General features: G+C 41.7%; 3 protein-coding genes across 5 annotated transcripts; all 3 read left to right on the top strand.

Annotated features, from left to right (window-relative positions):
- The first annotated feature begins 1,106 nt into the window (after window positions 1–1,106).
- On the top strand, window positions 1,107–4,276 carry LOC118376275 (heat shock 70 kDa protein). Its single transcript, XM_052490883.1, has 2 exons — window positions 1,107–1,256; window positions 2,166–4,276. Exon 2 carries the CDS (start codon window positions 2,189–2,191, stop codon window positions 4,121–4,123), a length of 1,935 nt encoding a protein of 644 aa, XP_052346843.1. The 5' UTR covers window positions 1,107–1,256; window positions 2,166–2,188; the 3' UTR covers window positions 4,124–4,276.
- Window positions 1,107–21,918, top strand: LOC127914483 (heat shock 70 kDa protein). Of its 3 annotated transcripts, none has more exons than XM_052490882.1 (2): window positions 1,107–1,256; window positions 19,808–21,918. In XM_052490882.1, exon 2 carries the CDS (start codon window positions 19,831–19,833, stop codon window positions 21,763–21,765), a length of 1,935 nt encoding a protein of 644 aa, XP_052346842.1. In that variant the 5' UTR covers window positions 1,107–1,256; window positions 19,808–19,830; the 3' UTR covers window positions 21,766–21,918. The 3 variants fall into 3 exon arrangements, with proteins under 3 accessions (XP_052346842.1, XP_052346840.1, XP_052346841.1); XM_052490880.1 differs by lacking the exon at window positions 1,107–1,256 and adding an exon at window positions 9,886–10,034; XM_052490881.1 differs by lacking the exon at window positions 1,107–1,256 and adding an exon at window positions 18,718–18,883.
- Window positions 9,886–13,076, top strand: LOC118365263 (heat shock 70 kDa protein). Its single transcript, XM_052490884.1, is given in 3 exon segments — window positions 9,886–10,034; window positions 10,959–12,209; window positions 12,212–13,076. Coding segments are annotated over 2 exon segments (1,932 nt in total). The 5' UTR covers window positions 9,886–10,034; window positions 10,959–10,981; the 3' UTR covers window positions 12,916–13,076.
- Window positions 21,919–23,635: the final 1,717 nt, after the last annotated feature.

The following is a 23,635-nucleotide window of genomic DNA, read 5'->3' as shown; positions in this document are numbered from 1 at the left end:
CCATCCGTTTTGCCACTAAAGCACCTTATACTACCCCCCACTGCGAATTGTATGCTCTAGTCGGCTGGCCCTCGCTACATATTTGTCGCCAGACCCACTGGCTCCAGGTCATCTACAAGGCCATGCTAGGTAAAGCTCCGCCTTATCTCAGTTCACTGGTCACGATGGCAACACGCATCCGTAGCACGCGCTCCAGCAGGTGTATCTCACTGATCATCCCTAAAGCCAACACCTCATTCGGCCGCCTTTCGTTCCAGTACTCTGCTGCCTGTGACTGGAAGGAATTGCAAAAATCACTGAAGTTGGAGACGTTTATCTCCCTCACCAACTTCAAACATCAGCTATCTGAGCAGCTAACCGATCGCTGCAGCTGTACATAATCTATTGGTAAATAGCCCACCCATTTTCACCTACCTCATCCCCACAGTTTTTATTTATTTACTTTTCTGCTCTTTTGCACACCAATATCTCTACCTGTACATGATCATCTGATCATTTATCACTCCAGTGTTAATCTGCAATATTGTAATTATTCGCCTACCTCCTCATGCCTTTTGCACACATTGTATATAGACTCCCCTTTTTTCTACTGTGTTATTGACTTGTTAATTGTTTACTCCATGTGTAACTCTGTGTTGTCTGTTCACACTGCTATGCTTTATCTTGGCCAGGTCGCAGTTGCAAATGAGAACTTGTTCTCAACTTGCCTACCTGGTTAAATAAAGGTGAAATAAAAAAAATAAAAAATAAATCATTAGTTTGAAAACAACGTATAGACTGACATCTCGTGAACTGTTGAGGAACTGCAATGTGGCCGATAGACTGAAATGTCGACTGAATAAGGTTGAACCGGATGCTGTTTCATTTGTGTTTAAATTTGAATCATTAACGGTTTATGATCATTTTAATCAATACAAATAATGGTTTCACTATTAGTGTGCTGTGTGTGTGCGTTCTGGACAGGTCTCCGCGCCTCTCGAACGCTCTGGAATAACGAGAACGTTCATTTGCATACGCCTCGCAGCCTGCGTCATTGCACAGGAATGCTGCGCTCTCTTGAGCAATGCAGTCGGAGAGTTCGAGAAATGGCTAGAAATCATGAGTGCTATTTTTTGGGTAATGGGGATGGTATATATTCTGGTACATTCAGTACCAGTACATTCAGATTCAAACATCGACTCAACGAGAATACTAAAGGGAAAAGAAAGCAAGAAAATAGAAGATATACGTTCAACAGACCTCTACATTCATAAACTGTAAGTAAAGGGGAATTAATTCAGGACCCTATTTTTATAATGGCTGTGACAGTTATAAACTTGATAGAATAAACAATGATGCTATGTTGGTTGTGTGGACATAGCTGATTTAGCTATAACATTATGCCAGAATATTTGGTTAACTAATAAACATATAATATTATAATAATATTCATTGGACAGACTATGCCTACATTTTTTTTGTAGCATATTATTATTTCATTGTAATTAGTTATTTGTTCATCATTGCTCTAATTCTGTGAAGATAACACAACATTATTCAGGAGTGTTCATAGAAATAAATGGAGGCCTGTTGTGAAAATAGTTTCTCTGTAATAGATTAGTAGAAATGATTGTGTCTAACACTAATATATAACACAAACATTGACAACAGTGTTGTTTTCAGACCTGGGTTCAAATGCTTATTATTGTTTTTAAAGGACTTTAAAATACCAGTACATTTTGAAATATAAGTAGTTGAATATTGGAATGTGTTTGGAAATACATTTGGAAAGTATTACCATGTATTTTAAAATACTCAAATACACAGACAAGTGTATTTTAAAATGAAAATATTTAAATATTCCATGCATTTGAACCCAGGATTGTTTGTTCCAAGGTGTATTTGAAATGTATTTGGAGATAAGTATTTGAAAATAGTTAAAATAATATTTCAATAAAATGATTTGAAAATACTTTAAATAGAAGTGGCCACATTATTTGAAAATACTCAAATACACAGAAAATAAGAATTAGAAATACTTAAATACGCATTTATTTGAACCCAGGTCTGGTTGTTATTCAAGTATATTTATGCTAACATCTCTGTTGGTGGAGATTGTCATTACTTGCACCTAGGTTTTCATAGAATAATATAAATTTCTAAAATATTATTTAATTCATTTGTAGGCAACTAACTCCAAACCATCAAGATGTCATCAGCTAAAGGCCCGTCTATCGGCATTGACCTGGGCACCACCTACTCCTGTGTGGGGGTGTTCCAGCATGGCAAAGTGGAGATCATCGCCAACGACCAGGGCAACAGGACCACACCCAGCTATGTGGCCTTCACAGACACTGAGAGACTTATCGGAGACGCAGCAAAGAACCAGGTGGCCATGAACCCCAACAACACCGTTTTCGACGCCAAACGCCTGATTGGCCGAAAGTTCAACGATCAGGTCGTGCAAGCCGACATGAAGCACTGGCCCTTCAAGGTGGTCAGCGACGGAGGAAAGCCTAAAGTTCAGGTCGATTACAAAGGTGAGAACAAATCCTTCAACCCAGAGGAGATCTCCTCCATGGTCCTGGTGAAGATGAGGGAGATCGCTGAGGCTTACCTGGGCCAGAAGGTGTCCAATGCAGTCATCACAGTCCCTGCCTACTTCAACGATTCACAGAGACAGGCCACTAAGGACGCTGGAGTGATCGCTGGGCTGAATGTGCTGAGGATCATCAACGAGCCCACGGCGGCAGCCATCGCCTACGGCATGGACAAAGGCATGTCCAGGGAACGCAACGTCCTGATTTTTGACCTGGGTGGGGGCACTTTTGACGTGTCCATCCTGACCATCGAGGATGGGATCTTTGAGGTGAAGGCCACAGCTGGAGACACTCACCTGGGCGGGGAGGATTTTGACAACCGCCTGGTCAGTCACTTTGTGGAGGAGTTCAAGAGGAAACACAAGAAGGACATCAGCCAGAACAAGCGGGCTCTGAGGAGGCTGAGGACAGCCTGCGAGAGGGCCAAGAGAACACTGTCCTCCAGCTCCCAGGCCAGCATTGAGATTGACTCTCTTTTTGAGGGCATCGACTTCTACACCTCCATCACCAGGGCTCGTTTTGAGGAAATGTGTTCCGACCTCTTCAGGGGAACCCTGGAGCCTGTGGAGAAAGCCCTCGGGGATGCCAAGATGGACAAGGCCCAAATTCACGACGTCGTCCTGGTCGGAGGCTCCACCCGGATCCCCAAGGTCCAGAAGCTCCTGCAGGACTTTTTCAACGGCCGAGAGCTAAACAAGAGCATCAACCCAGACGAGGCGGTGGCCTACGGCGCTGCCATCCAGGCGGCCATCTTGTCTGGCGACAAGTCTGAGAACGTCCAGGACCTGCTGCTGCTGGATGTGGCTCCCCTGTCCCTGGGCATAGAAACCGCCGGAGGGGTCATGACCGCCCTGATCAAACGCAACACCACCATCCCATCCAAACAGACCCAGACCTTCACCACTTACTCCGACAACCAGCCCGGGGTCATGATCCAGGTCTACGAGGGAGAGAGAGCCATGACCAAGGACAACAACCTCCTGGGGAAGTTTGAGCTTTCTGGGATCCCCCCTGCCCCACGAGGAGTCCCTCAGATCGAGGTGACCTTTGACATCGACGCCAACGGCATTCTGAACGTATCAGCGGTGGACAAGAGCACGGGCAAAGAGAACAAGATCACCATCACCAACGACAAGGGCCGGCTCAGCAAAGAGGATATTGAGAGGATGGTGCAGGACGCTGACAAATACAAAGCTGAGGATGACGCACAGAGGGAGAAGATAGCTGCCAAGAACTCCCTGGAGTCGTACGCCTTCAATATGAAGAGCAGCGTGGAGGACGACAACATGAAAGGCAAGATCAGCCAGGAGGACAAAAAGAAAGTGGTGGACAGGTGCGACCAGACCATTTCCTGGTTGGAGAACAACCAGCTGGGCGACAAAGAGGAGTATGAGCATCAGCTAAAGGAGCTGGAGAAAGTATGCCAGCCTATCATTACCAAGCTGTACCAGCAGGGAGGGATGCCCACAGGTTGCTGTGGAGATCAGGCACGGGCCAGCTCTGGTGACAGCTCCCAAGGCCCAACCATTGAAGAGATTGACTAAAGTCAGGGATTTTTATAAAGGACTTGCATTAGTATCACTGCATACAGTTTACTATTCAGGAAATATTTTGTACTTGTAAAAACACACTGTACATCTGTTGATTCATACCATATTGCATTGCTGGACATTGCAAATAAAATGTATTTAAATATGTTTCTAGGTCTGTTGGCTGTTTTCTTGAATTCCTTCTCATCATAACAAATTGATTATTCACAATACCATGAAATATTGTAAACAAAATTTGATAGATGGCTAAACCACCAGAGAGAACAAGTGAATATACCTAATGGCCACAATGTTTAGCTTATCAACTCTTTATTCTGCGATAACATCTGATACAATCACGATGGTCCTTCTTGGAAAAAGCAGCACAAATACATTTCTGGCACATATAAAAACAATTACAGGTCACATTTTTCCTTACTTTATACTTATTGGCATCAAGCTCAAAGAACCAAATACTGTATATTTGACTGATTTTGAAGTATTTAAAGTGGAACTGACAGCATTTGAACTACTTTGCAGATATGAAACAAACGGACAATCATAATATCAGTAAAACATATAAAATTCCCAGTTTATGCTTCAAAACCAACTTTATAAGAAAAAAAAGGTTCTCTTTGACTCATAATTCCATGTTGTACAGTAAGGTATTGTTGGCAGAATAGATGCATGATTAATATAATTCACCAATACCTTTCTTGGTAGTCCAAAACATATTTCTATCAGGGTGTAAATTGTGGCTGGCCTAGAACATGGTTTGCTGCCTCCACCCATTCGGGTTGCAGTGTTTCAGTTTCAATGACTTCATATTTTGAACAAAAACGGACGACTGTAAATAAGGCTGGGAATGTCAATACAATGAAACTATAAGGTGTTCACCCATACAATTATTATTTCATTCAATGAAAAACATGTTTTCAGTTCAAATGTCACAACAACCTATAGCTAAGTTGTTGTTATTTGGTGATAAATACTTTTTGATTAGGGTCGCAGCATATTATGGACATCTGCAAGTGTAGCAACAAAGGCTGGACAAATGATTGATCTATTTTGTTTTAAAACGTTAAGATGCTATATACAGCATATGAACATAAGTGGACATTATAAAGGGCATATTTATTATTTCGAATAAAACAATGGCCAGTTGTTTTGTAAAAGAAATAGCCTTTGTCTGGCGAATTTGTTGGGTGCATTGACTTCAATCATTCAAAACCTAGGAGCCTTGTGGTTCTCACCACATTCCATAGACTTACACAATAATTATGACTACACCTGGAGGACATCCTCCAACCTATCAGAGCTCTTGCAGTATGAACTAACAAGTTTTCCATACAAAGGATCTGATAATTAATTTAGTACTGAAAGCATAAGCTACAGCTAGCTAGCACTGCACTGACTCAAAGAGAGAAAGGCAATAGTTGAAGCAGCATAGAGAGAGAGAGCTTGCTATATTTCATTAGATTTTTTCTTCTTCTTCATCTACCTTTCACTTAGCTATTGCAGCTAATTTATTCTATCCAAAGAACCTGACTCAAACAGAGAGAAATCCTATTTATGTTAGCTAGCTGGCTAAGGCTATTCAACACTGCAACTCTTCCAAGTCAATGTAAGCTTTTGGTTTTATAAATGTATGGACACCGGGGCCCGCCGGTTTAACTGCTAAACTACTTGCTGTACACTGTAATGAGTGATTGTACACTTGGGATTGGATTGTGGGTTTACTAATTTGGTATTTGTTTTACTATAACCTTGATATGGTGACGATGTAGGTTGTGTAGCGGTTAGTGGTTATGGTGTGACGGTTTGGTAAGGAGAGGTTTTTGTGCCTAGTCACAGATAGCTGTTGTGTTGTGTACTGAAGTCCACAAGTGAAGGGAAAAGCTGAGAGGAGGAAAGCTTGTAGATGCGAGAATGAATTTTACAACAAGTAAAGTGATAATGCTCAATGTGGCTGCTATGAAATTTAACTGTGTGTGTGTGTGATCGGGGGTGTATTCATTCTGCCGATTCTGTTGCAAAATATTTCTTAAACAGAACGAAATGGGGCGGGACCAACCTGAATTTATTTGTCCAATAGAAACTTTTGAAATGTTTTGCAACTATTTGGACTAAAGATTACACCCCAGATCAGCTAGATGCAGGCAAGAGTGTGCAAGGTGGGATTGAATGTGTCTCTGCCTGTCACCTTGATCACTCCAATTTGTCTCTCGACCTGTGCACCTACGGTATAAACTTTCATTTCTAGGCTATAGGTTGTAGCAATCTCTTGATTGGTATTGGGAAAATTTAAGTATCATGTAGTAGCCTAAACCTATTGATGTTACATTGAGCTGGGTGAATGGGAATATGAATGACAGTCATCCAATATGCTGTAATCGAAATAAGGCCATGGTAATAAAACAAAATCCTCCATAATTTTGAACGGCACTGCTGTGTATATAGTGTGAAGGGTGTCCTCATCTAGTAGTTGCATTCTGATATGGTAAGGCAACTTAAAGTGTGTGAAATCATAGTATTTTACTGTCAGCCATTGTTGCCATTAATGCTCAATCAGACCACCAGAGGCCATCTTTGAGCACCTCTCTACACTCATAAGTATCCAGGGCTGAATACTAATGTAAATTTTTTATACATTTTTTATTTATCTGTTATTTTACCAGGTAAGTTGACTGAGATCACATTCTCGTTTGCAGCAACGACCTGGGTAATAGTTACAGGGGAGAGGAGGGAGATTAATGAGCAAATTGTCAACTGGGGATTATTAGGTGACCATGATGGTTTGAAGGTCAAATTGGAAATTTAGCCAGGACACCGGGGTTAACACCCCTACTCTTACGATAAGTGCCATGGGATCTTTAATGACCTCAGAGAGTCAGGACACCCGTTTAACGTCCCATCCAAAAGATGGCACCCTACGCAGGGCAATGTCCCCAATCACTGCCCTGGGACATTGAGATATATCTTTTTTTTAGACCAGAGGAAAGAGTGCCTCCTACTGGCCCTCCAACACCACTTCCAGCAGCATCTGGTCTCCCATCAAGGGACTGACCAGGACCAACCCTGCTGAGCTTCAAAAGCAAGCCAGCAGTGGTATGCAGGGTGGTAAGCTGCTAGCGAAATAAGCTATTTCTGTTTTTATTTTTAATAAATATGAGACTATTTAAAAAATATATGTTTTTGCTTTGCCATTATGAGGTATTGTGTGTTGACTGATGATGAAAAAAATTATGTCATACATTTTTAGAACCTATTATACCTCATAATAACAAAGCAAAAACATATTTTTTAAAAAATGGTCTCATATTTATTAAAAATAAAAACAGAAATACCTTATTTATATAGGTATTCAGCCCTGATGACGAAAAAAAAAAATTCATACATTTTTAGAATAACGCTGTAATGTAACAAATTGTGGAAAAAGTCAAGGGGTCTGAATACTTTCTGAATGCAATGCATATTAGCAAATACTTCAGCTGCCATTTGTGTTTTTTGTCATTAAAATTCACAGGAGAATGTCACAAGGAGTTCACATTTGCTTAGCATTAACAAGATATCCTCATGATGGGGATATCATGGAGATATCTTGTTTTTGGTAAGCAAATGTGAACTGATAGGCCATCAGTATGGAATAGGGTAGACTAGAATGGTTTAGAACAGAATAACATTGACTAGAATAGAATAGATGTGTCTTAACACTTAGTACTTATTTATGTAATAAGAAAGACTCTGAATACAAGCAATTGAACTGGAGTTTCACATTTATTCAAACTAGTTAGTACCAGAATAACATAGAACAATACTGTGCATGACCAAGGGCGCTCCATCCTTAAAGGGGACATCAGTAATTAACAGAACATAACAATAGAGAAGGATTAGCCAGTGTGTTCATCATTTGTCTGTCATTTAACGATTAATACTGGATATCTTAAATAGTCTGGCTTAAATAAAACAAAAATGATCTTCCCTGGAGGCACATTAACTTGTGGTGAGTTGCACATACCACTTGTGCAGTAGGCACTCAATTCTCTTACAATACATGTCTATTAGTGTTCATAGAGGGCATGCTGTCCGGTCCTCTGGCAGTCTCTATGGGGGTGCCACAGGGTTCAATTCTCGGGCCGACTCTTTTCTCTGTATATATCAATGATGTTGCTCTTGCTGCGGGCGATTCCCTGATCCACCTCTACGCAGACGACACCATTCTATATACTTCGGCCCGTCATTGGACACTGTGCTATCTAACCTCCAAACGAGCTTCAATGCCATACAACACTCCTTCCGTGGCCTCCAACTGCTCTTAAACGCTAGTAAAACCAAATGCATGCTTTTCAACTGATCGCTGCCTGCACCCGCATGCCCGACTAGCATCACCAAACTGGATGGTTCCGACCTTGAATATGTGGACACCTATAAGTACCTAGGTGTCTGGCTAGACTGCAAACTCTCCTTCCGGACCCATATCAAACATCTCCAATCGAAAATCAAATCAAGAGTCGGCTTTCTATTCCGCAACAAAGCCTCCTTCACTCACGCTGCCAAGCTTACCCTAGTAAAACTGACTATCCTACCGATCCTCGACTTTGGCGATGTCATCTACAAAATTGCTTCCAACACTCTACTCAGCAAACTGGATGCAGTTTATCACAGTGCCATCCATTTTGCCACTAAAGCACCTTATACTACCCACCACTGCGACTTGTATGCTCTAGTCGGCTGGCCCTCGCTACATATTCGTCGCCAGACCCACTGGCTCCAGGTCATCTACAAGGCCATGCTAGGTAAAGCTCCGCCTTATCTCAGTTCACTGGTCACGATGGCAACACCCATCCATCCGTAGCACGCGCTCCAGCAGGTGTATCTCACTGATCATCCCTAAAGCCAACACCTCATTCGGCCGCCTTTCGTTCCAGTACTCTGCTGCCTGTGACTGGAACGAATTGCAAAAATCACTGAAGTTGGAGACGTTTATCTCCCTCACCAACTTCAAACATCAGCTATCTGAGCAGCTAACCGATCGCTGCAGCTGTACATAATCTATTGGTAAATAGCCCACCCATTTTCACCTACCTCATCCCCACAGTTTTTATTTATTTACTTTTCTGCTCTTTTGCACACCAATATCTCTCTACCTGTACATGATCATCTGATCATTTATCACTCCAGTGTTAATCTGCAATATTGTAATTATTCGCCTACCTCCTCATGCCTTTTGCACACATTGTATATAGACTCCCCCTTTTTTCTACTGTGTTATTGACTTGTTAATTGTTTACTCCATGTGTAATTCTGTGTTGTCTGTTCACACTGCTATGCTTTATCTTGGCCAGGTCGCAGTTGCAAATGAGAACTTGTTCTCAACTAGCCTACCTGGTTAAATAAAGGTGAAATATATATTTATTTTTTTTATTAGTGAGAAAACAACGTATAGACTGACATCTCGTGAACTGTTGAGGAACTGCAATGTGGCTGATAGACTGAAATGTCGACTGAATAAGGTTGAACCGGATGCTGTTTCATTTGTGTAGAAATTTGAATCATTAACGGTTTTTGATCATTTTAATCAATACAAATAATGGTTTCACTATTAGTGTGCTGTGTGTGTGCGTTCTGGACAGGTCTCCGCGCCTCTCGAACGCTCTGGAATAACGAGAACGTTCATTTGCATACGCCTCGCAGCCTGCGTCATTGCACAGGAATGCTGCGCTCTCTTGAGCAATGCAGTCGGAGAGTTCGAGAAATGGCTAGAAATCATGAGTGCTATTTTTTGGGTAATGGGGATGGTATATATTCTGGTACATTCAGTACCAGTACATTCAGATTCAAACATCGACTCAACGAGAATACTAAAGGGAAAAGAAAGCAAGAAAAGAGAAGAGATACGTTCAACAGACCTCTACATTCATAAACTGTAAGTAAAGGGGAATGAATTCAGGACCCTATTTTTATAATGGCTGTGACAGTTATAAACTTGATAGAATAAACAATGATGCTATGTTGGTTGTGTGGACATAGCTGATTTAGCTATAACATTATGCCAGAATATTTGGTTAACTAATAAAGTAATAATATTATAAACATATAATATTATAATAATATTCATTGGACAGACTATGCCTACATTTTTTTGTAGCATATTATTATTTTATTGTAATTAGTTATTTGTTCATCATTGCTCTAATTCTGTGAAGATAACACAACATTATTCAGGAGTGTTCATAGAAATAAATGGAGGCCTGTTGTGAAAATAGTTTCTCTGTAATAGATTAGTAGAAATGATTGTGTCTAACACTAATATATAACACACACATTGACAACAGTGTTGTTTTCAGACCTGGGTTCAAATGCTTATTATTGTTTTTCAAGGACTTTAAAATACCAGTACATTTTGAAATATAAGTAGTTGAGTATTGGAATGTGTTTGGAAATACATTTGGAAAGTATTACCATGTATTTGAAAATACTCAAATACACAGACAAGTGTATTTTAAAATGAAAATATTTAAATATTCCATGCATTTGAACCCAGGATTGTTTGTTCCAAGGTGTATTTGAAATGTATTTGGAGATAAGTATTTGAAAATAGTTAAAATAGTATTTCAATAAAATGATTTGAAAATACTTTAAATAGAAGTGGCCACATTAATTGAAAATACTCAAATACAGAGAAAATAAGAATTAGAAATACTTAAATACGCATGTATTTGAACCCAGGTCTGGTTGTTATTCAAGTATATTTATGCTAACATCTCTGTTGGTGGAGATTGTCATTACTTGCACCTAGGTTTTCGTAGAATAATATCCATTTCTAAAATATGATTTAATTCATTTGTAGGCAACTAACGCCAAACCATCAAGATGTCATCAGCTAAAGGCCCGTCTATCGGCATTGACCTGGGCACCACCTACTCCTGTGTGGGGGTGTTCCAGCATGGCAAAGTGGAGATCATCGCCAACGACCAGGGCAACAGGACCACACCCAGCTATGTGGCCTTCACAGACACTGAGAGACTTATCGGAGACGCAGCAAAGAACCAGGTGGCCATGAACCCCAACAACACCGTTTTCGACGCCAAACGCCTGATTGGCCGAAAGTTCAACGATCAGGTCGTGCAAGCCGACATGAAGCACTGGCCCTTCAAGGTGGTCAGCGACGGAGGAAAGCCTAAAGTTCAGGTCGATTACAAAGGTGAGAACAAATCCTTCAACCCAGAGGAGATCTCCTCCATGGTCCTGGTGAAGATGAGGGAGATCGCTGAGGCTTACCTGGGCCAGAAGGTGTCCAATGCAGTCATCACAGTCCCTGCCTACTTCAACGATTCACAGAGACAGGCCACTAAGGACGCTGGAGTGATCGCTGGGCTGAATGTGCTGAGGATCATCAACGAGCCCACGGCGGCAGCCATCGCCTACGGCATGGACAAAGGCATGTCCAGGGAACGCAACGTCCTGATTTTTGACCTGGGTGGGGGCACTTTTGACGTGTCCATCCTGACCATCGAGGATGGGATCTTTGAGGTGAAGGCCACAGCTGGAGACACTCACCTGGGCGGGGAGGATTTTGACAACCGCCTGGTCAGTCACTTTGTGGAGGAGTTCAAGAGGAAACACAAGAAGGACATCAGCCAGAACAAGCGGGCTCTGAGGAGGCTGAGGACAGCCTGCGAGAGGGCCAAGAGAACACTGTCCTCCAGCTCCCAGGCCAGCATTGAGATTGACTCTCTTTTTGAGGGCATCGACTTCTACACCTCCATCACCAGGGCTCGTTTTGAGGAAATGTGTTCCGACCTCTTCAGGGGAACCCTGGAGCCTGTGGAGAAAGCCCTCGGGGATGCCAAGATGGACAAGGCCCAAATTCACGACGTCGTCCTGGTCGGAGGCTCCACCCGGATCCCCAAGGTCCAGAAGCTCCTGCAGGACTTTTTCAACGGCCGAGAGCTAAACAAGAGCATCAACCCAGACGAGGCGGTGGCCTACGGCGCTGCCATCCAGGCGGCCATCTTGTCTGGCGACAAGTCTGAGAACGTCCAGGACCTGCTGCTGCTGGATGTGGCTCCCCTGTCCCTGGGCATAGAAACCGCCGGAGGGTCATGACCGCCCTGATCAAACGCAACACCACCATCCCATCCAAACAGACCCAGACCTTCACCACTTACTCCGACAACCAGCCCGGGGTCATGATCCAGGTCTACGAGGGAGAGAGAGCCATGACCAAGGACAACAACCTCCTGGGGAAGTTTGAGCTTTCTGGGATCCCCCCTGCCCCACGAGGAGTCCCTCAGATCGAGGTGACCTTTGACATCGACGCCAACGGCATTCTGAACGTATCAGCGGTGGACAAGAGCACGGGCAAAGAGAACAAGATCACCATCACCAACGACAAGGGCCGGCTCAGCAAAGAGGATATTGAGAGGATGGTGCAGGACGCTGACAAATACAAAGCTGAGGATGACGCACAGAGGGAGAAGATAGCTGCCAAGAACTCCCTGGAGTCGTACGCCTTCAATATGAAGAGCGGCGTGGAGGACGACAACATGAAAGGCAAGATCAGCCAGGAGGACAAAAAGAAAGTGGTGGACAGGTGCGACCAGACCATTTCCTGGTTGGAGAACAACCAGCTGGGCGACAAAGAGGAGTATGAGCATCAGCTAAAGGAGCTGGAGAAAGTATGCCAGCCTATCATTACCAAGCTGTACCAGCAGGGAGGGATGCCCACAGGTTGCTGTGGAGATCAGGCACGGGCCAGCTCTGGTGACAGCTCCCAAGGCCCAACCATTGAAGAGATTGACTAAAGTCAGGGATTTTTATAAAGGACTTTTCAAAATGCATTAGTATCACTGCATACAGTTTACTATTCAGGAAATATTTTGTACTTGTAAAAACACACTGTACATCTGTTGATTCATACCATATTGCATTGCTGGACATTGCAAATAAAATGTATTTAAATATGTTTCTAGGTCTGTTGGCTGTTTTCTTGAATTCCTTCTCATCATAACACATTGATTATTCACATTTTTTACACAATATCATGAAATATTGTAAACAAAACTTTGATAGATGGCTAAACCACCAGAGAGAACAAGTGAATATACCCTAATGGCCACAATATTTAGCTTATCAAGTCTTTATTCTGCGATAACATCTGATACAATCACTATGGTCCTTCTTGGAAAAAGAGGCACAAATACATTTCTGGCACATATAAAAACAATTACAGGTCACATTTTTACTTACTTTGTACTTATTGGTGTCAAGCTCAAAGAACCAAATACTGTATATTTGACTGATTTTGGAGTATTTAAAGTGGAACTGACAGCATTTGAACTACTTTGCAGATATGAAACAAACGGACAATCATAATATCAGTAAAACATATAAAATTCCCAGTTTATGCTTCAAAACCAACTTTATAAGAGGTTTAAAAAAAAAAGAAGGTTCTATTTGACTCAAAATTCCATGTTGTACAGTAAGGTATTGTTGGCAGAATAGATGCATGATTAATATAATTCACCAATACATTTCTTGGTTGTCCAAAACATATTTCTATCAGGGTGTAAATTGTGGCTGGCCTAGAACATGGTTTGCTGCCTCCACCCATTTGGGATGCAGTGTTTCAGTTTCAATGACTTCATATTTTGAACAAAAACGGACGACTGTAAATAAGGCTGGGAATGTCAATACAATGAAACTATAAGGTGTTCACCCATACAATTATTATTTCATTCAATGAAAAACATGTTTTCAGTTCAAATGTCACAACAACCTATAGCTAAGTTGTTGTTATTTGGTGATAAATACTTTTTGATTAGGGTCGCAGCATATTATGGACATCTGCAAGTGTAGCAACAAAGGCTGGACAAATGATTGATCTATTTTGTTTTAAAACGTTAAGATGCTATATACAGCATATGAACATAAGTGGACATTATAAAGGGCCATATTCTTTCAAATAAAACAATGGCCAGTTGTTTTGTAAAAGAAATAGCCTTTGTCTGGCGAATTCGTTGGGTACATTGACTTCAATAATTCAAAACCTAGGAGCCTCGTGGTTCTCACCACATTCCATAGACTTACACAATAATTATGACTACACCTGGAGGACATCCTCCAACCTATCAGAGCTCTTGCAGTATGAACTAACAAGTTTTCCATACAAAGGATCTGATCATTAATTTAGTACTGAAAGCATAAGCTACAGCTAGCTAGCACTGCAATGAGTAGTTGACTCAAAGAGAAAAAGGCAATAGTTGAAGCAGCATAGAGAGAGAGAGCTAGCTATATTTCATTAGATTTTTTCTTCTTCTTAGTCTACCTTTCACTTAGGTATTGCAGCTAATTTATTCTACCCAAAGAACCTGACTCAAACAGAGAGAAATGCTATTTATGTTAGCTAGTTGGCTAAGGCTATTCAACACTGCAACTCTTCCAAGTCAATGTAAGCTTTTGGTTTTATAAATGTATGGACACCGGGGCCCGCCGGTTTAACTGCTAAACTTCTTGCTGTACACTGTAATGCGTGATTGTACACTTGGGATTGGATTGTGGGTTTACTAATGTGTTGGTTCTATTTGGTTTTGTTTTACTATAACCTTGATATGGTGACAATGTAGGTTGTGTAGCGGTTAGTGGTTATGGTGTGACGGTTTGGTAAGGAGAGGTTTTTGTGCCTAGTCACAGATAGCTGTTGTGTTGTGTACTGAAGTCCACAAGTGAAGGGAAAAGCTGAGAGGAGGAAAGCTTGTAGATGCGAGAATGAATTTTACAACAAGTAAAGTGATAATGCTCAATGTGGCTGCTATGAAATTTAACTGTGTGTGTGTGTGATCAGGGGTGTATCCATTCTGCCGATTCTGTTGCAAAATGTTTCTTAAACAGAACGGAATGGGGCGGGACCTACCTGAATTTGTCCAATAGAAACTTTTGTAACGTTTTGCAACTACTTGGACTAAAGATTATACACCCCAGATCAGCTAGATGCAGGCAAGAGTGTGCAAAATGCAAGGTGGGATTGAATGTGTCTCTGCCTGTCACCTTGATCACTCCAATTTGTCTCTCGACCTGTGCACCTACGGTATAAACTTTCATTTCTATGCTATAGGTTGTAGCAATATCTTGATTGGTTTAGGGACAATTTGAGTATCATGGAGTAGCCTAAACCTATTGATGTGACATTGAGCTGGGTGAATGGGAATATGAATGACAGTCATCGAAATAAGGCCATGGTAATCAAACAAAATCCTCCATAATCTTGAACGGCACCAACCGGCACTGCTGTGTATATAGTGTGAAGGGTGTCCTCATTTAGTAGTTGCATTCTGATATGGTAAGGCGACTTAAAGTGCGTGAAATCATAGTATTTTACTGTCAGCCATTGTTGCCATTAATGCTCAATCAGACCACCAGAGGCCATCTTTGAGCACCTCTACACTCATAAGTATCCAGGGCTGAATACTTATGTACATTTTTTATACATTTTTTATTTATCTGTTATTTTACCAGGTATGTTGACTGAGATCACATTCTCGTTTGCAGCAACGACCTGGGTAATAGTTACAGGGGAGAGGAGGGAGATTAATGAGCAAATTGTCAACTGGGGATTATTAGGTGACCATGATGGTTTGAAGGTCAAATTGGGAATTTAGCCAGGACACCGGGGTTAACACCCCTACTCTTACGATAAGTGCCATGGGATCTTTAATGACCTCAGAGAGTCAGGACACCCGTTTAACATCCCATCCAAAAGATGGCACCCTACACAGGGCAATGTCCCCAATCACTGCCCTGGGACATTGAGATATATCTTTTTTTTAGACCAGAGGAAAGAGTGCCTCCTACTGGCCCTCCAACACCACTTCCAGCAGCATCTGGTCTCCCATCAAAGGACTGACCAGGACCAACCCTGCTGAGCTTCAAAAGCAAGCCAGCAGTGGTATGCAGGGTGGTAAGCTGCTAGCGAAATAAGGTATTTCTGTTTTTATTTTTAATAAATATGAGACTATTTAAAAAAATATATGTTTTTGCTTTGTCATTATGAGGTATTGTGTGTTGACTGATGATGAAAAAAATAATTTCATACATTTTTAGAACCTATTATACCTCATAATAACAAAGCAAAAACATATATATTTTTTAAATTTGTCTCATTTTTATTAAAAATAAAAACAGAAATACCTTATTTATATAGGTATTCAGCCCTGATGACGAAAAAAATAATTTCATACATTTTTAGAATAAGGCTGTAATGTAACAAATTGTGGAAAAAGTCAAGGGGTCTGAATACTTTCTGAATGCAATGCATATTAGCAAATACTTTAGCTACCATTTGTGGTTTTTGTAATTAAAATTCACAGGAGAATGTCACAAGGAGTTCACATTTGCTTAGCATTAACAAGATATCCTCATGATGGGGATATCATGGAGATATCTTGTTTTTGGTAAGCAAATGTGAACTGATAGGCCATCAGTATGGAATAGGGTAGACTAGAATGGTTTAGAACAGAATAACATTGACTAGAATAGAATAGATGTGTCTTAACACTTAGTACTTATTTATGTAATAAGAAAGACTCCTCTGAATACAAGCAATTGAACTGGAGTTTCACATTTACTCAAACTAGTTAGTACCAGAATAACATAGAACAATACTGCGCATGACCAAGGGCGCTCCATCCTTAAAGGGGACATCAGTAATTAACAGAACATAACAATAGAGAAGGATTAGCCAGTGTGTTCATCATTTGTCTTTCATTTAACAATTAATACTGGATATCTTAAATAGTCTGGCTTAAATACAACAAAAATGATCTTCCCTGGAGGCACATTAACTTGTGGTGAGTTGCACATACCACTTGTGCAGTAGGCACTCAATTCTCTTACAATACATGTCTATTAGTGTTCATAGAGGGCATGCTGTCCGGTCCTCTGGCAGTCTCTATGGGGGTGCCACAGGGTTCAATTCTCGGGCCGACTCTTTTCTCTGTATATATCAATGATGTTGCTCTTGCTGCGGGCGATTCCCTGATCCACCTCTACGCAGACGACACCATTCTATATACTGTCGGCCTGTCATTAGACACTGTGCTATCTAACCTCCAAACGAGCTTCAATGCCATACAACACTCCTTCCGTGGCCTCCAACTGCTCTTAAACGCTAGTAAAACCAAATGCATGCTTTTCAACCGATCGCTGCCTGCACCCGCATGCCCGACTAGCATCACCAAACTGGATGGTTCCGACCTTGAATATGTGGACACCTATAAGTACCTAGGTGTCTGGCTAGACTGCAAACTCTCCTTCCGGACCCATATCAAACATCTCCAATCGAAAATCAAATCAAGAGTCGGCTTTCTATTCCGCAACAAAGCCTCCTTCACTCACGCTGCCAAGCTTACCCTAGTAAAACTGACTATCCTACCGATCCTCGACTTTGGCGATGTCATCTACAAAATTGCTTCCAACACTCTACTCAGCAAACTGGATGCAGTTTATCACAGTGCCATCCATTTTGCCACTAAAGCACCTTATACTACCCACCACTGCGACTTGTATGCTCTAGTCGGCTGGCCCTCGCTACATATTCGTCGCCAGACCCACTGGCTCCAGGTCATCTACAAGGCCATGCTAGGTAAAGCTCCGCCTTATCTCAGTTCACTGGTCACGATGGCAACACCCATCCATCCGTAGCACGCGCTCCAGCAGGTGTATCTCACTGATCATCCCTAAAGCCAACACCTCATTCGGCCGCCTTTCGTTCCAGTACTCTGCTGCCTGTGACTGGAACGAATTGCAAAAATCGCTGAAGTTGGAGACTTTTATCTCCCTCACCAACTTCAAACATCAGCTATCTGAGCAGCTAACCGATCGCTGCAGCTGTACATAATCTATTGGTAAATAGCCCACCCATTTTCACCTACCTCATCCCCACAGTTTTATTTATTTACTTTTCTGCTCTTTTGCACACCAATATCTCTCTCTACCTGTACATGATCATCTGATCATTTATCACTCCAGTGTTTATCTGCAATATTGTAATTATTCGCCTACCTCCTCATGCCTTTTGCACACATTGTATATAGACTCCCCTTTTTTTCTACTGTGTTATTGACTTGTTAATTGTTTACTCCATGTGTAACTCTGTGTTGTCTGTTCACACTGCTATGCTTTATCTTGGCCAGGTCGCAGTTGCAAATGAGAACTTGTTCTCAACTAGCCTACCTGGTTAAATAAAGGTGAAATAATTTTTTTATTTTTTATTCATTAGTGAGAAAACAACGTATAGACTGACATCTCGTGAACTGTTGAGGAACTGCAATGTGGCCGATAGACTGAAATGTCGACTGAATAAGGTTGAACCGGATGCTGTTTCATTTGTGTTGAAATTTGAATCATTAACGGTTTTTGATCATTTTAATCAATACAAATAATGGTTTCACTATTAGTGTGTTGTGTGTGTGCGTTCTGGACAGGTCTCCGCGCCTCTCGAACGCTCTGGAATAACGAGAACGTTCATTTGCATACGCCTCGCAGCCTGCGTCATTGCACAGGAATGCTGCGCTCTCTTGAGCAATGCAGTCGGAGAGTTCGAGAAATGGCTAGAAATCATGAGTGCTATTTTTGGGTAATGGGGATGGTATATATTCTGGTACATTCAGTACCAGTACATTCAGATTCAAACATCGACTCAACGAGAATACTAAAGGGAAAAGAAAGCAAGAAAAGAGAAGAGATACGTTCAACAGACCTCTACATTCATAAACTGTAAGTAAAGGGGAATGAATTCAGGACCCTATTTTTATAATGGCTGTGACAGTTATAAACTTGATAGAATAAACAATGATGCTTTGTTGGTTGTGTGGACATAGCTGATTTAGCTATAACATTATGCCAGAATATTTGGTTAACTAATAAAGTAATAATATTATAAACATATAATATTATAATAATATTCATTGGACAGACTATGCCTACATTTTTTTTGTAGCATATTATTATTTTATTGTAATTAGTTATTTGTTCATCATTGCTCTAATTCTGTGAAGATAACACAATATTATTCAGGAGTGTTCATAGAAAACATGGAGGCCTGTTGTGAAAATAGTTTCTCTGTAATAGATTAGTAGAAATGATTGTGTCTAACACTAATATATAACACAAACATTGACAACAGTGTTGTTTTCAGACCTGGGTTCAAATGCTTATTATTGTTTTTCAAGGACTTTAAAATACCAGTACATTTTGAAATATAAGTAGTTGAGTATTGGAATGTGTTTGGAAATACATTTGGAAAGTATTACCATGTATTTGAAAATACTCAAATACACAGACAAGTGTATTTTAAAATGAAAATATTTAAATATTCCATGCATTTGAACCCAGGATTGTTTGTTCCAAGGTGTATTTGAAATGTATTTGGAGATAAGTATTTGAAAATAGTTAAAATAGTATTTCAATAAAATGATTTGAAAATACTTTAAATAGAAGTGGCCACATTATTTGAAAATACTCAAATACACAGAAAATAAGAATTAGAAATACTTAAATACGCATGTATTTGAACTCAGGTCTGGTTGTTATTCAAGTATATTTATGCTAACATCTCTGTTGGTGGAGATTGTCATTACTTGCACCTAGGTTTTCGTAGAATAATATAAATTTCTAAAATATTATTTAATTCATTTGTAGGCAACTAACTCCAAACCATCAAGATGTCATCAGCTAAAGGCCCGTCTATCGGCATTGACCTGGGCACCACCTACTCCTGTGTGGGGGTGTTCCAGCATGGCAAAGTGGAGATCATCGCCAACGACCAGGGCAACAGGACCACACCCAGCTATGTGGCCTTCACAGACACTGAGAGACTTATCGGAGACGCAGCAAAGAACCAGGTGGCCATGAACCCCAACAACACCGTTTTCGACGCCAAACGCCTGATTGGCCGAAAGTTCAACGATCAGGTCGTGCAAGCCGACATGAAGCACTGGCCCTTCAAGGTGGTCAGCGACGGAGGAAAGCCTAAAGTTCAGGTCGATTACAAAGGTGAGAACAAATCCTTCAACCCAGAGGAGATCTCCTCCATGGTCCTGGTGAAGATGAGGGAGATCGCTGAGGCTTACCTGGGCCAGAAGGTGTCCAATGCAGTCATCACAGTCCCTGCCTACTTCAACGATTCACAGAGACAGGCCACTAAGGACGCTGGAGTGATCGCTGGGCTGAATGTGCTGAGGATCATCAACGAGCCCACGGCGGCAGCCATCGCCTACGGCATGGACAAAGGCATGTCCAGGGAACGCAACGTCCTGATTTTTGACCTGGGTGGGGGCACTTTTGACGTGTCCATCCTGACCATCGAGGATGGGATCTTTGAGGTGAAGGCCACAGCTGGAGACACTCACCTGGGCGGGGAGGATTTTGACAACCGCCTGGTCAGTCACTTTGTGGAGGAGTTCAAGAGGAAACACAAGAAGGACATCAGCCAGAACAAGCGGGCTCTGAGGAGGCTGAGGACAGCCTGCGAGAGGGCCAAGAGAACACTGTCCTCCAGCTCCCAGGCCAGCATTGAGATTGACTCTCTTTTTGAGGGCATCGACTTCTACACCTCCATCACCAGGGCTCGTTTTGAGGAAATGTGTTCCGACCTCTTCAGGGGAACCCTGGAGCCTGTGGAGAAAGCCCTCGGGGATGCCAAGATGGACAAGGCCCAAATTCACGACGTCGTCCTGGTCGGAGGCTCCACCCGGATCCCCAAGGTCCAGAAGCTCCTGCAGGACTTTTTCAACGGCCGAGAGCTAAACAAGAGCATCAACCCAGACGAGGCGGTGGCCTACGGCGCTGCCATCCAGGCGGCCATCTTGTCTGGCGACAAGTCTGAGAACGTCCAGGACCTGCTGCTGCTGGATGTGGCTCCCCTGTCCCTGGGCATCGAAACCGCCGGAGGGGTCATGACCGCCCTGATCAAACGCAACACCACCATCCCATCCAAACAGACCCAGACCTTCACCACTTACTCCGACAACCAGCCCGGGGTCATGATCCAGGTCTACGAGGGAGAGAGAGCCATGACCAAGGACAACAACCTCCTGGGGAAGTTTGAGCTTTCTGGGATCCCCCCTGCCCCACGAGGAGTCCCTCAGATCGAGGTGACCTTTGACATCGACGCCAACGGCATTCTGAACGTATCAGCGGTGGACAAGAGCACGGGCAAAGAGAACAAGATCACCATCACCAACGACAAGGGCCGGCTCAGCAAAGAGGATATTGAGAGGATGGTGCAGGACGCTGACAAATACAAAGCTGAGGATGACGCACAGAGGGAGAAGATAGCTGCCAAGAACTCCCTGGAGTCGTACGCCTTCAATATGAAGAGCAGCGTGGAGGACGACAACATGAAAGGCAAGATCAGCCAGGAGGACAAAAAGAAAGTGGTGGACAGGTGCGACCAGACCATTTCCTGGTTGGAGAACAACCAGCTGGGCGACAAAGAGGAGTATGAGCATCAGCTAAAGGAGCTGGAGAAAGTATGCCAGCCTATCATTACCAAGCTGTACCAGCAGGGAGGGATGCCCACAGGTTGCTGTGGAGATCAGGCACGGGCCAGCTCTGGTGACAGCTCCCAAGGCCCAACCATTGAAGAGATTGACTAAAGTCAGGGATTTTTATAAAGGACTTGCATTAGTATCACTGCATACAGTTTACTATTCAGGAAATATTTTGTACTTGTAAAAACACACTGTACATCTGTTGATTCATACCATATTGCATTGCTGGACATTGCAAATAAAATGTATTTAAATATGTTTCTAGGTCTGTTGGCTGTTTTCTTGAATTCCTTCTCATCATAACAAATTGATTATTCACAATACCATGAAATATTGTAAACAAAATTTGATAGATGGCTAAACCACCAGAGAGAACAAGTGAATATACCCTAATGGCCACAATGTTTAGCTTATCAACTCTTTATTCTGCGATAACATCTGATACAATCACGATGGTCCTTCTTGGAAAAAGCAGCACAAATACATTTCTGGCACATACAAAAACAATTACAGGTCACATTTTTCCTTACTTTATACTTATTGGCATCAAGCTCAAAGAACCAAATACTGTATATTTGACTGATTTTGAAGTATTTAAAGTGGAACTGACAGCATTTGAACTACTTTGCAGATATGAAACAAACGGACAATCATAATATCAGTAAAACATATAAAATTCCCAGTTTATGCTTCAAAACCAACTTTATAAGAAAAAAAAAGGTTCTCTTTGACTCATAATTCCATGTTGTACAGTAAGGTATTGTTGGCAGAATAGATGCATGATTAATATAATTCACCAATACCTTTCTTGGTAGTCCAAAACATATTTCTATCAGGGTGTAAATTGTGGCTGGCCTAGAACATGGTTTGCTGCCTCCACCCATTCGGGATGCAGTGTTTCAGTTTCAATGACTTCATATTTTGAACAAAAACGGACGACTGTAAATAAGGCTGGGAATGTCAATACAATGAAACTATAAGGTGTTCACCCATACAATTATTATTTCATTCAATGAAAAACATGTTTTCAGTTCAAATGTCACAACAACCTATAGCTAAGTTGTTGTTATTTGGTGATAAATACTTTTTGATTAGGGTCGCAGCATATTATGGACATCTGCAAGTGTAGCAACAAAGGCTGGACAAATGATTGATCTATTTTGTTTTAAAACGTTAAGATGCTATATACAGCATATGAACATAAGTGGACATTATAAAGGGCATATTTATTCTTTCGAATAAAACAATGGCCAGTTGTTTTGTAAAAGAAATAGCCTTTGTCTGGCGAATTCGTTGGGTGCATTGACTTCAATCATTCAAAACCTAGGAGCCTCGTGGTTCTCACCACATTCCATAGACTTACACAATAATTATGACTACACCTGGAGGACATCCTCCAACCTATCAGAGCTCTTGCAGTATGAACTAACAAGTTTTCCATACAAAGGATCTGATAATTAATTTAGTACTGAAAGCATAAGCTACAGCTAGCTAGCACTGCAGTGAGTAGTTGACTCAGAGAGAAAGGCAATAGTTGAAGCAGCATAGAGAGAGAGAGCTTGCTATATTTCATTAGATTTTTTCTTCTTCTTCGTCTACCTTTCACTTAGCTATTGCAGCTAATTTATTCTATCCAAAGAACCTGACTCAAACAGAGAGAAATCCTATTTATGTTAGCTAGCTGGCTAAGGCTATTCAACACTGCAACTCTTCCAAGTCAATGTAAGCTTTTGGTTTTATAAATGTATGGACACCGGGGCCCGCCGGTTTAACTGCTAAACTACTTGCTGTACACTGTAATGAGTGATTGTACACTTGGGATTGGATTGTGGGTTTACTAATGTGTTGGTTCTATTTGGTTTTGTTTTACTATAACCTTGATATGGTGACGATGTAGGTTGTGTAGCGGTTAGTGGTTATGGTGTGACGGTTTGGTAAGGAGAGGTTTTTGTGCCTAGTCACAGATAGCTGTTGT

The sequence above is a fragment of the Oncorhynchus keta genome, chromosome 32 (assembly GCF_023373465.1).
Source record: "Oncorhynchus keta strain PuntledgeMale-10-30-2019 chromosome 32, Oket_V2, whole genome shotgun sequence".
Taxonomy (NCBI): domain Eukaryota; kingdom Metazoa; phylum Chordata; class Actinopteri; order Salmoniformes; family Salmonidae; genus Oncorhynchus; species Oncorhynchus keta.
Note: the sequence above shows the minus strand (reverse complement) of the source record. Positions and strands in the feature narration are given on the sequence as shown.